Source organism: Hemicordylus capensis, chromosome 2, assembly GCF_027244095.1.
Source record: "Hemicordylus capensis ecotype Gifberg chromosome 2, rHemCap1.1.pri, whole genome shotgun sequence".
NCBI lineage: Eukaryota > Metazoa > Chordata > Lepidosauria > Squamata > Cordylidae > Hemicordylus > Hemicordylus capensis.
This window is the reverse complement of record NC_069658.1, coordinates 146,075,001-146,087,625: the sequence shown is the minus strand read 5'-3', so window position 1 is coordinate 146,087,625 and position 12,625 is coordinate 146,075,001. Positions and strand designations below refer to the sequence as shown.

Genomic DNA, 12,625 nt, shown 5'->3' with positions numbered 1-12,625 from the left:
CACTTTACAAGTTTCCTCTCATAAAAGTATAAGTTGCGGCATATTTGACGGATACACAAAACTGAAGCTCACGATGTAGTGTATGGTACAGATATTCCAAGGAAGTCACTGAAAGAAAACCTAATTTAGGTAATACCAGAATCCCAAACCTGCCTGTTTAAAATATGTTGGCTGACAATGGTAGAGGAAACTGAGATGATGCAATTAATTAGCAGCAAGGAATGGACTATAAAAGAAAGTTGCCTTACCTACTGTGGCACAGCTGAAATTTTGCCTTGTCTGAAAATCTGGTTTAGTACAGAGAGACACTTTTCAGCCAAAGCAATGTCATTCTTTGAAAAACTGCTACTTTAACCTATTTTTGCTCTCCTCTCTCTCAGTTGGAATATATATTGAGGAGATGGAAAGGTACGACCAAGTTCAGAAGGACGACAGCGTGGCTGACGAGTCAGGGAATTTATAAAAGGGAATATGACTTCCTTCAAAAAATGGAAGTCCTGCCCAAATGAAGAGAACAAAAAGGAACATAAACTCTGGCAAAGGAAATGCAAGGAGACAATACGGGATGCAAAAAGAGTTTGAGGAGCATATAAGTGCAAAGGGGAATAACAAAAACTTCTTTAAATATATCAAAAGCAGAAAATCTGCTAGGGAAGCAGTTGAATCCTTAGATGATGAGGGTGTGAAAGGGATTATTGAGGATAAGGAGATTTTAGAGGAGCTGGATGAGTTCTTTGCATCAGTCTTCATGACGGAGGATACTGATCATACAGGCTTGGAGGCTGAAGAACTGGGCGAAATTGAGGTGACAAGACAGGATATTCTAAACAGAGTTACCCTGGCCACTGCCTCCACCTAGGCAAGGCATATAAAGGTCCAACAGTATCTCCAACCTGCACATCTGCTCTTTCAAGGGGAGTGCTACTCCATCCAGAACTGGTCAGATTACCTTATCCCAACTGACTCTCCTACTAACCAACAGCACCTTTGTCTTGTCTGGATTCAGTCTCGGTTTACTAGCCCACATATAGTTCATAGCTGCCTCCAGGCCCTGGTTCAAGATATCCACAGCCTCCCTAGGATCAGATGATGGAGAGACAGGGGAGTGTCTTCTGCATATTGATGACACTTCAGCACAGTTATCCAGACAACCTCTCCCAGTGATTTGGACTGAACTCTGCAATATCAAACTCTGCAATACCCCATAGGCCAAGGGGTCAAGCAGTAGTCCTGCAGTTTCTGGACCCTCCCCTCAATAAAGGACTATACCCACTCCAAAGCAGTTCCTCCGATCCCCATACTTGAGAAATATGAATACCCTGGTATGGACTAGAAGAATATCTTGGTAGATAGAATTGAACACTGCCAAAAGGACCAACAGAACTAACAGGGATGCACTCCTCTCTACTTCCTGGTGTAGGTCATCCATCAGGTTGACCAAGGCAGTCAGTGCTGTAATTGAGTCCATCCACCTTGCTGCCGCTCATCCTCTTCCTTATCTTTCCTTCAACTTTTCCTAGCATTATAGACTTCTCATTCGCATAATGTCTCCAAAGTATGAGCCTGGTCATTTGTGCCTCGAGTGAAAATTCTGTATTGATTTGTTCTATGATCCATTTGTTTGTTTTCCTGGCTGTCCATGGTATCCTCAAAAGTCTTCTCCAGCACCAAAGTTCAAAAGTGTCAATGCTTTTTCTATCTTGCTTCTTCAAAATCCAGCGTTTGCATCCGAGTGTCACGGGGAAAACCATTGTCCGAACGATTCTAATCTCTGTAGGTATAGACACATCACGGCATCTAAATATCCTTTCCAAGGCCTTCATAGCTACCCTACCAAGTGCTAGTCTGCAGCGTATTTCTTGACTGCTGGATCCTTTCCTGTTAATGGTCGATCCTAAAAGGCAGAAGCTATCCACCACTTCAAAGTCTTCGTTGTCAATTCTGAGGCTGGTTGCTGTACCCATTGTCATTAGTTTAGTCTTCTTTACATTTAGTTGTAGTCCCATTTTTTCAATGTGCTCCTTGACTTTCATTACTAGAGCTTGCAGATCATCCGCGTTCTCAGCTATCAGAGTGGTGTCATCAGCATAGCACAGATTATTGATGTTTCTTCCTCCAACTTTAAAACCAATCTTCCAATCCAGCTTCTCTCAGGGTATGTTCAGCATATAAATTGAATAAAGAAGGAGAAAGTATACAGCCTAGTTTTACTCCTTTGCTGATCTGGAACCAGTCTGTTTCACCATGTTCTGTCTGGACTGTGGCTTCCTGCCCTGTTTCTCATGAGAACAATGAGATGTTCTGGGATGCCCATTTTCCTAAGGATATTCCACAACTTGACATGGTCGATGCAATTGAAGGCTTTTCTGTAGTCAAAAAAGCACATATTGACTTATTTCTGGTATTCTTTGGCTTTCTCAATTATCCAGCATGCATCAGCAGTGATGTCTCTTGTTCCTTGACCATCTGTTTGTTTGTTTGTTTGTTTGAGATTTATATGTCGCCCTACTCCTATAGGACTCAGGGCGGCTTACAAGCAAACATACACAACAACACAATTTCATAAAAATATATCTTACATATCCTCATAAACCACAACCCTATACAATACTCATTCCACATGACATAATAACCATGGATTACAAGATCACTCTAAGATCAGCTATCTCAGCGGCTGAACACCCGACAGAACATTTCAGTCTTACATGCCTTACAAAAGGCCAACAGATCATGGAGAGCTCTGATATTATCTGGGAGACCGTTCCATAGAGTCGGGGCCACTACTGAGAAGGCTCTGGCTCTTGTTGATTGCAATTTAATATCCCTAGGGCCTGGGATCACCAAGGCATTACTTGTCTGATCTCAGGACCCAGCGAGGGAAATATCGAACCAGGCGGTCTTGGAGGTATGGAGGGCCCATACAGTGTAGGGCTTTAAATGTTAAGGTTAATACCTTAAACTTAACCTGGGACTCAACCGGCAACCAGTGCAACTGAACAAGCAAAGGTGTCACATGTGCTTGCCAAGGTGCCTTAGTAAGGACCCTGGCTGCTGCATTCTGCACCAGTTGCAATCTCTGAGTTAAGCGCAGTGGGAGCCCTACGTAAAGTGAGTTGCAATAATCTAACCTGGAAGTGACTGTCGCATGGATCACAGTGGCCAAGTCCGGAGGAGACAGATAGGGGGCCAGCCACCGTATTTGGCGTAACTGAAAGAGGGCCTTTTAAGCAACCTCCATGATCTGAGCCTCCATATTCAAAGAGGCATCAAGAATCATGCCCAGGCTCTTCACAGTAGGCTGAGGTATCAAACAAGCACTATCAAGGGTAGGTAATTGAAAACTCCCCCTGACCTCTTCGGGCCCAGCCACAGAACTTCAGTCTTATCCGGATTAAGCCGCAGATGACTTTGCCTCAGCCAGTCTGCGACCGCCTCCAAACACCTGGTCAGCTAGGCTATGGTGTCCTAAGCCCTGCCGTCCATCAGCAGAAAAAGTCATCCGCATATTGGTGGCACCCTAGCCCAAAACTCCTCACCAGCTTTGCTAGCGGCCGCATATAAATATTGAACAGCAAGGGCGAGAGAATAGCCCCCTGGGGGACACCACATGTTAGTACCTGACATGAAGACCTCTTATCGCCCATTGCCACTCTATATCCCCGGTCTTGTAGGAAGGAACGCAGCCACAACAAGGCCACACCTTGAATCCCAGCATCAGCTACGCGGTGGACCAGAATATCATGATCCACAGTGTTGAATGCTGCTGTGAGATCTAACAGCAACAGCAGTGCCGACCCTCCCCTATCAAGCTGGCGACAGAGATCATCAGCCAGGGCGACAAGGACCGTTTCTACCCCACACCCAGGCCGAAAAAGAGACTGGAAGGGATCGAGAATCGCTGCATCCTCCAAAAACGTCTGAAGTTATACTGCTTCCGCTTGCTCTATCACTTTACCTTAAAAAGGCAGATTTGATACCGGGTGGTAGTTAGCTGGCTCCGAGGCATCCAACGATGGCTTCTTCAAAAGTGGCCTAACCAATGCCTCCTTCAGCTCTCCTGGGAAAATCCCTGTCTCCAAGGAAAGATTGATAATATTCCCAAGGTCTGCAACCCCTCTGGGGCAGTCTTCACCAGCCAGGAGGGGCAAGGATTAAGGGGACATGTGGTAGGCCTCATAGCCATCAGAATTCTTTCAACACCAGCCTCTGAAAGTTGGTTAAAATTCTCAAAGGTTGGCCTGGTAAACGACCATGGAGCCTCCAATTCCTCAATTTAATCAAGAGTGAGGGGAAGTCCCAATGGAGCAGCGAGATTTTATCCAGAAAAAAGCCCTTAAAAACCTCACAGCCAATACCCAGTTCTCTAACTTCATGATCTGTACCTGAAAAATTTGTCAGAGATCAAACTATCTCAAATATTTTAGCCGGCCGTGAGCTTGCGGATGCAATGGCAGCCCCCCAAAACTCTTTTTTCACTTCCCTCACTGCTACCACATGTCCATCACCTGCTACCTTTTCTGAAACCAACTTGAACATCCGGCATTTCCCTTTCCACATAGGGCTCTAAACTGCGTTGGATGCTCTTGAGCATTATTTTGCTAGCATGTGAAATTAAGGATATTGTGTGATGGTTTGCACAATCTGTTAAGTCTCCTTTCTTTGGTATGGGTATGTAGACTGACTTCTTCCAATCTGTTGGCCACTGTGGTGTTCTCCAAATTTGCTGGCATAGTTTGGTTAGAGCCTTGACTGATTCTTCTTCTGTTGCCTGCCACATTTCTGTAGCTATTCCATCAATTCCTGTAGCCTTCTGACTTGGTAATGACCAGAGTGCTGATCTAACTTCATCTTCTTGTACTAGAGGTTCTTGCAAGTAGGGAATATCTTCTAGAGTATCTTGGATGTTGACATCTCTGCTGTACAGATTTTCAGTATACTCCTTCCATCTCTGATTTTCTCTGCATTAGTTAATATCTCTCCTTTGGCATTCCTTAACATACTAATTCAAAGATGGTACATCCCTCTGACTTCAGAGATCTTTTGGAAAACTTGCCTTGTTTTTCAGTGTCTATTTCCATCCTCAAGGTCTTTACACATGTCACTGTAGTATTGCTCCTTGTCTCTTCTAACAGCTTTCTTAAATTTCCTATTAAGTTCCTTCTTGAAGTCTTTATCTTTATTGACTTTGGCTTCTTTCCTCTTCTTGGCAATTTCCACCATCTGTTCTGACATCCATTTTGCTTTCTTCTGTTTCTTGGTCTTTGGCAGTCTCTTTTCACATCCATCCTTAACAACTTCTTTGATTTCATTCCACAGTTCTTCTGGTTCCCTATCAATGAGGTTCAGAACTTCAAAGTGGTTCCTGATGTTCTCCTTGAATATGGTGCGAACATTCTCAAGATCATATCATGGGAGCTGAATAGCTTTGTTTTTCCGCTTTAGCTTGACTTGGAACTTGCTCATGAGCAGTTCATGATCAGTTCCACAGTCGGCCCCTGGCCATGTCTTTGCTGTTATAACTGAGCTCTTCCACCTCCTTGCACCAATAATGTAATCAATTTGATTTCTGTGTACTCTGTCTGGTGATGTCCATGTGTATAGGCGCCGCTTTGGTTGTTTGAATAATGTGTTAGCAATGAAGAGATCATTGGCTTGGCAGAAACTAACAAGTCGTTCTCCTGCTTCATTTCTGTTCCCTAAGCCATACAGTCTGACTGTGTTTTCCTTTTTCCTTTTTCCAACTTTGGCATTTCAGTCTCCAACCACCAGCATCACATCTTGCTTGCATGTTCTGTCAATTTCAGACTGGACTTGAGAATAAAACTCATCAACTTCCTCCTCTTCTGCATCAGTTCGGGCATAGACTTGAAGAACTGTCATGTTAAAGGGTTGTCCACAAAATCTAATTGATATTAGTTGGTCACTGACCACATTGTACCCAAGTATTGCCATTGCTATATCCTTCCTGACTATGAAAGCAACACTGTTCCTTCTTTGGTTTTTGTGTCCTGAGTAGCAAACGGTATGATTTTCTGACTGAAAGTGTCCCATTCCAGTCCATTTTAATTCACTGATGCCCAAGATGCCAATCTGTAGTCAATTCATTTCATCTTTCACTGTGTTGAGCTTTCCCATATTTATGCTTCATACGTTCCCACGTTCCCATTGTAATGCTGTCTGTGCAGCTTTGGATTTTCTTTCCCCTCACAGCAACATCAGCCGCTAGATGTCCAAAAAGCTTCAGTCTAACCGCGTCATAAACACCATCGGTACTCTGAGAGATCCTCAGCTTTTCCTCAGTAGCATGTTGAGTACCATCCGACCCGAGGGGCCCATCATCCAGCACTACATCGACAATCATTCCATTTTGTCTATCCATGTGGTTTTCTTGTTAAAATACGGTTTACCGTTGCCTTCTCCTGCGCAGTATGAGATGATGCCTTTGTTGTCACTGAAGTGATTGTCCGCCTCCAGCATCTTCCTATATCACTGCTGCCCAATATAGGTGCCTGCTTGCTTTAGCTGGGCAGCTGGGATGACCTTTGTGCTTTGGGTGACCCTACTGGGAGTATACCTCCCAGCATACTTCGCTCATCCCTTCCAGGAACACCCCCCACCACGCATAACAATGTATATACTGAAGCAGCATAACAATGTATATACCGTGTGTATAAATGCCTCAGTCTTCTTCCAAATAAGACCCTGGCAGCCAGTGGCAGCCCCCATCAACCCTAAGTGTGGCTCTCTGACTACTTCTTTATTGGGCTTGTGTGAAACTTCAGCCAATGCTGAATTCTCTGCATAGTCCCTCTGGCACTATGCAGAGGTGACCATTCCCAGCAGTTACCTCTCCCATTGGAGCTTTGCCCAGTGCTGTTGAAGCTCCTTTAAGGGAAGAAGAGACACCTCTTGAGCCCATGCACAGAATGCTGGGAAGTGTAGCCCTGCTTAGTGCCTTCCACATACAGTAGCACTCTTAAGAGAGGGTTCCATCTCTCCTAAAGAGCCCTCCGAGCACTTAAAAAAAAAAAAAAGCAGCAGCAGCAGCACAGTAATATGCAGAGGTCAGCACAGTAGGAAATGGCACACACATTGAAGGGTTTTTGCCAAAGGGGAACACACTTGAAAAACAATGAAAATCACTGGCCTAAGGCATCATTTTGTGCTGGAATAGCTAATTTCATATTGATTCCTGACTATTCTTAAGCATCCAAATTGCTAAATATTGTAAATGACTGACAATAGTTTAATACTTGGTAGTAACATCAGTGCTTGCTGAGACTTACATATCCATAATGGCCCTTCTGTGCACAGTTGTAACAGTATACTAAGGCAGAATGCTCAGAATAAGAACTGGTTTTCTTGAGTGGTCCAGGTCTAGTCTGCAACAGAAGAAATGAGAATAAAGTCTAGCAAGATTCTAAATATGATTAAATGCAATTAATAGTAATAAATCTCCAACCTAATCTACTACTATTATTTATATACTACTTTTCAACAAAGTTCAACAAAAACAAAACAAAACCAGCAACACATTTGCTTAATAGGGTTGCAATTATACAACTGCTATATAGAGAGGCAGCATGGTGTAGTGGTTAGAATGTTGGGCTAGAACCAGAGAGACCTGAGTTCAAATCCTTGTTCAGTCTTTGAACTCACTGGGTAAACTTTTGGCCAGTCACTTATCTCTCAACCTAACCAACCTCAAAAGGGTTGTTGTAAGGATAAACATAACCATGTACACCACTCTGGGCTTCTTGGAGGAATAGTGGGATAAATATGTAAACAACCAAACAAAACTATGGCGGTCACTTTACTAAATATATTTATTTATTTGATTTCTATACCACCCTTCCAAAATTGGCTCAGTGCGGTTTACTTACATACATACACACATAAAATAAATAAATCTTTGTTCAATCAGAGGAGTTCCAATCAACTGATCAATACATCTGCATATATTTACAACTTAATAAACCGTTCTGAAGAAATCATACTTTCCTTGTTTTTAAATAATGTGCATACAGGTTTCCAGAGGCACATTTTAGGAGAGGCATTCTAAAGTTTGAACAGAAGAGGCATATAAGAAAGGAGATGGTATGCCTCTCCTAAGATGGTATCTCTCTGCTGGAGTGTTTGTATTGTTAAGAATATTTATATACCGCTTTTCAACAAAAGTTCACAAAGCACTTTACACAGCAAACGGAATGACAAGGTGATTCCCCGTCATGAAAAATCTAAAAAGAGACACAAGATAGACACCAGCAACAGCCACTGGAGAGATGCTGTTCTGCTGGGACAGTTGCTTTCTCCCTCCTCAATATAACAGACACGCTACTTTAAAAAGTGCTTCTTTGCCCAGTTAGCAGGGATTGGAAAGTACTTGTATACAAGTTCTCTCTTAAAAATCTGCAACTTGATTAACCAGGATCCCTTTTAAAAACCTGACCTAACTAATCTATTAAGGCTGAAATCCTATGCATACCTATTTGGAAATAAGACCCATTAAGTGAAACTTACTTCCAAGTAAACATGCACAGGATCAGGTTGCACTTGTTGAAGCCCTAAATACAACAGAAAGCAACATGGATTTAAGACTCAGAAAGACACACACAGAATACAGGCCTTGTTATGAGCGTTAGAGCAACGTAAAGGTGAACATCAAAAGCAGGTGAAGAATTGCAGTTCTGTATTACTGCTTGTAATTACTGCTTGTAGTATAAGGAATCAAACTTCCATTTTCTCTCCGATTCTTACTCCACAGTCTCTTGTTCCACACTAGAGAGCAATGGGTCTTATGGAAGCCGCTAACCTAACAGTAGCTCTACCATTTTGCATATAGGCCCTCCAGCAGGGATAACAAAATAAAAGATTAAGAAACTGAGGTAGAGATGTGATCCAATTTTCTATTCCCTTCTTTTTACAATATCTATAAAATTCAGTAGATATTGGCTAGGATCCAAAGAAGAACCACATGCATACTGCAGAAAACTATTCTTGCAACCAAGGTCACTCTTTTTATCACAGCACTTTTACACTGTCAAAAGAAGTTGCTCAGATTTTTGTTTTTTATTTTAAAAGCAAGCAAAACCTTAGCCACATGTGGTTCCCTCCTACACGTTACCCTCTTCAGAGTTTTGCCATGGGGGAAAGAATCCTCCATCCTGTATCAATCTGGAGATCTGAATTCCTACCCAACACAAATCCTTATCTTAGCCCTTTCAAGTCAGGATTCAAAGTCAGAGTTTCCAACTTTATATAAGAAAAGCAGATTTGCCAGAAATCCTTTGACAGGAAAATAGACAGAAACCCCTCCTTTCCCCAAGCTAATAAGTAATAACTCTGTTCAAAATCACTGTAACTCTGAACAGAGGTATTACCTAAGTTACTTATCATAAACTATAAATTAATGTATGGAAAAATTAATAGAAAATCTGTATAGCTCATAAAAGAGCAGAAGGAGTAGAATCTGCATACTTGGAATTCTACTGTAGATTGTAGATATGTACTAATTTCATGGGCATAGCTAGTGCCCGGCACTGCACGTGCATTACCAACCTCAACCTGTTAGTTACTATTCAGTACCAATGCTAGTAGTAGCACTACATTCCCTCTTCCTGTTTGTTGCCTGTAAACACTATGCACATTGTTAGATATTTTGTTTTTCTTTATTTTCGTCCGTCAGCTCTAGTTTGCCTGATCCGATAAGTTTTGACCTTTGTTTTTGTTTGGGGATGTAAGCAGAAGACTTGGATTGGCCATCAAACCAACTATCAAGGGGGTTGATTCCCTACCAGCAGCTGTACTCCTAGCTCTGTCAATCCAAGATCTCCGATTGGTTTTAACTTTGGAACTGCCTACTCCAACCTGGTTGGTGAAGTCACATCTTTCTACTCTGTCTGCCCCATTGTTCCTCCCTGTTTAACCCAGCCTAAGACAGCTATAACCTTTAAGTGTTCCTACAGGTTATGCCTGTAGGGCTAAAAGCTAATTTGCATCATTTTATTTTCTTATATGCTTAGCCTTTTCCTCTATCCCTGACCCTTGTTTCAAAGTTGTAATAACCACCCCCTGGTATTTGTTTGTTTTTGCCATTTTCTTTTTGGGGTATTTTGACAGTGTAGGGTTATGTAGTGATTTTGTAATTCTAAACAGAGCTATTACCTAAGTTGCTTATTATAAACTATACATTAATATCAAACTATACATTTATCTCCATTTTCTACCACATGCCTGCTTGACTCACACAGTTCCCCCTGGAACCTGAAATACATTGGCTGTCTTCCATCTGTGTAGAGAGGAGAGCTAGTCTTGTGGTAGCAAGCATGACTTGTCCCCTTAGCTAAGCAGGGTCTGACCTGGTTGCATATGCACGGGAGACCACATGTGAGCACTGTAAGATATTCCCCTCAGGGGATGGAGCCGCTCTGGGAAGAGCAGAAAGTTTCAAGTTCCCTCTCTGGCTTCTCCAAGATAGGACTTAGAGATATTCCTGCCTGCAACATTGGAAAAGTCGCTGCCAGTCTGTGAAGACAATACTGAGCTAGATAGACCAATGGCCTGACTCAGTATATGGCAGCTTCCTATGTTCCTATGTAGATGGGAAGGCCAGGGACAGCTGATGCCTATTGAACTGAGACACCTTGGTCTTCCTTAATAGGGTCTCTGAAATGGTATTAATGAGGTAGTGGAAACAAGGACGCAAATAATGCCTCTCTCTCCACTAAGATCTTCCTCGCACCTTTTATTAGTCATTTGTTGTTATGCTGAGAAACAATTTAAAACACAAGTGCAGAAGTTGGTCTCGAAATTTGATATGGTAGATTTCATTCAGAAAACCTTTTTCCAAACTGGTCAAAAACCATATAATGCATTTATTTAGGGCATACATAGGTGAGGAACTCTGTGTGTGTGTGTGTGTGTGTGTGTGTGTGTGTGTGTGTGTGTGTGTGAAAAATGGCTTCAAAAAAGCAAAGTTTAGATGTCTTTTACAGTAATAAGGGAAATAAGTTCATATACTAAGCATGATCCATCATCAGACCATCAATGTTAGCAATTTTGAAGAACAGTAATTGGAGCTAACAAGTGTGTGGAAGATTTCAAAATTATTGCTTTTAAGTCAAATGGCACTAAATATTTTGGTGCACCATCAACTTAAGCTGTCATCCTAGGTCCCTGACCGATTTATTACCCATCCAAAAATTAATACCTGGCCTTCAGTCTAAAAATGGGCCCCAAGGTGGCTTACAACCAAGTAAAATAAAATTAAATAAGCCCCACAGCTCCATGCACCCACATTTAGAGAATGGGTTGGGAAGGTATGCATCTAGGCAGAAATTCAATAGGTGCAACTTCCACACTCACTTGCTATAGATGCCTGATTAATTTCTGCCTGATGCATCTCTACAAGGCACAGTTTACCAAAATGTTATGGTTTGCAGCTGTACTGGAGTGACGGATGTTTGATCCTATGCATTGCTTAGGAGCTATAACTCGGCGGTAGAACACATGCTTTACACCAGGACTGCTCAGCTTTGGCCCTCCTGAAGATGTTGGCCTACAATCCCCAGCCACTGTGGCCAACAGTAAAAAATTAAGGAAGCTGTAGGTCAACATCTGCAAGAGGGCCGAAGTTGAGTAACCCTGCTTTGTAGTAATCGTCAGATGATTTAGTAGTAATTAAAGGTAAAGGTAAAGGTAAAGCATGCCATCAAGCTGATTTCGACTCCTGGCGCCCACAGAGCCCTGTGGTTTTCTTTGGTAGAATACAGGAGAGGTTTACCATTGCCTCCCCCTGCGCAGTATGAGATGATGCCTTTCAGCATCTTCCTATATCGCACCTAGTCGCACCTACTGAATTTCTGCCTAGATGCATACCTCCCCGACCCATTCTCTAAATATGGGTGCATGGAGCTGTGGGACTTATTTAATTTTATTTTACTTTACTGTAAGCCACCTTGGGGGCCATTTTTAGACTGAAGGCCAGGTATTGATTTTTGGATGGGTAATAAATCAGTCAGGGACCTAAGGTGACAGCTTAAGTTGATGGTGTACCAAAAGATTTAGTGCCATTTGACTGAAAAGCAATAATTTTGAAATCTTTTGAGACAGGGAATCATCCTATTTATTATTTATTTTTCTATGAAAACCGCTTTGCAAACTTTTGTTGAAAAGTGATATATAAAAGTAGTAGTAGTAGGTGGTAGTGAGCTCCTGGTGGTGCAGTGGTAAAACTGCCGCCCTGTAACCAGAAGGTTACAAGATCAATCCTGACCAAGGGGCTCAAGGTTGACTCAGCCTTCCATCCTTCCGAGGTCGGTAAAATGAGTACCCAGAATGTTGGGGGGCAATATGCTAAATCATTGTAAACCGCTTAGAGCGCTTCCAGCTATAGAGCGGTATATAAATGTAAGTGCTATTGCTATTGGCATCTTAATATAACACGATCTTAGGTTGAACGGCTAGAAGTACCTCTGTCATAATGGAAAGCCTGCTAGTCACAGAAGACAATATTAGACTATATGGACCATTGCTCAGATGTTGTATAATTTAATGTCTTGTACAAAAAGGCAGGCAGTTAACGTTATAGCTACTTTTAAAAAGTTTTTTTATTAAAACTTGTGAT

The 12,625-nt window shown here is 42.2% G+C and overlaps 1 protein-coding gene and 1 long non-coding RNA gene across 3 annotated transcripts in view; one reads left to right on the top strand and one right to left on the bottom strand.

Annotated features, from left to right (window-relative positions):
- Positions 1-12,625, bottom strand: part of ZCCHC7 (zinc finger CCHC-type containing 7) — a 215,735-nt gene that overhangs the window by 7,124 nt on the left and 195,986 nt on the right. For both annotated transcript variants that reach the window (XM_053291295.1, XM_053291294.1), the window contains exon 7: positions 7,287-7,382. In XM_053291295.1, coding sequence (XP_053147270.1) covers positions 7,287-7,382 — 96 coding nt within the window. The remainder of the gene's footprint in view (positions 1-7,286; positions 7,383-12,625) is intronic.
- Positions 1-12,625, top strand: part of LOC128343009 (uncharacterized) — a 76,265-nt gene that overhangs the window by 16,882 nt on the left and 46,758 nt on the right. The gene's annotated exons all lie outside the window — the stretch shown is intronic.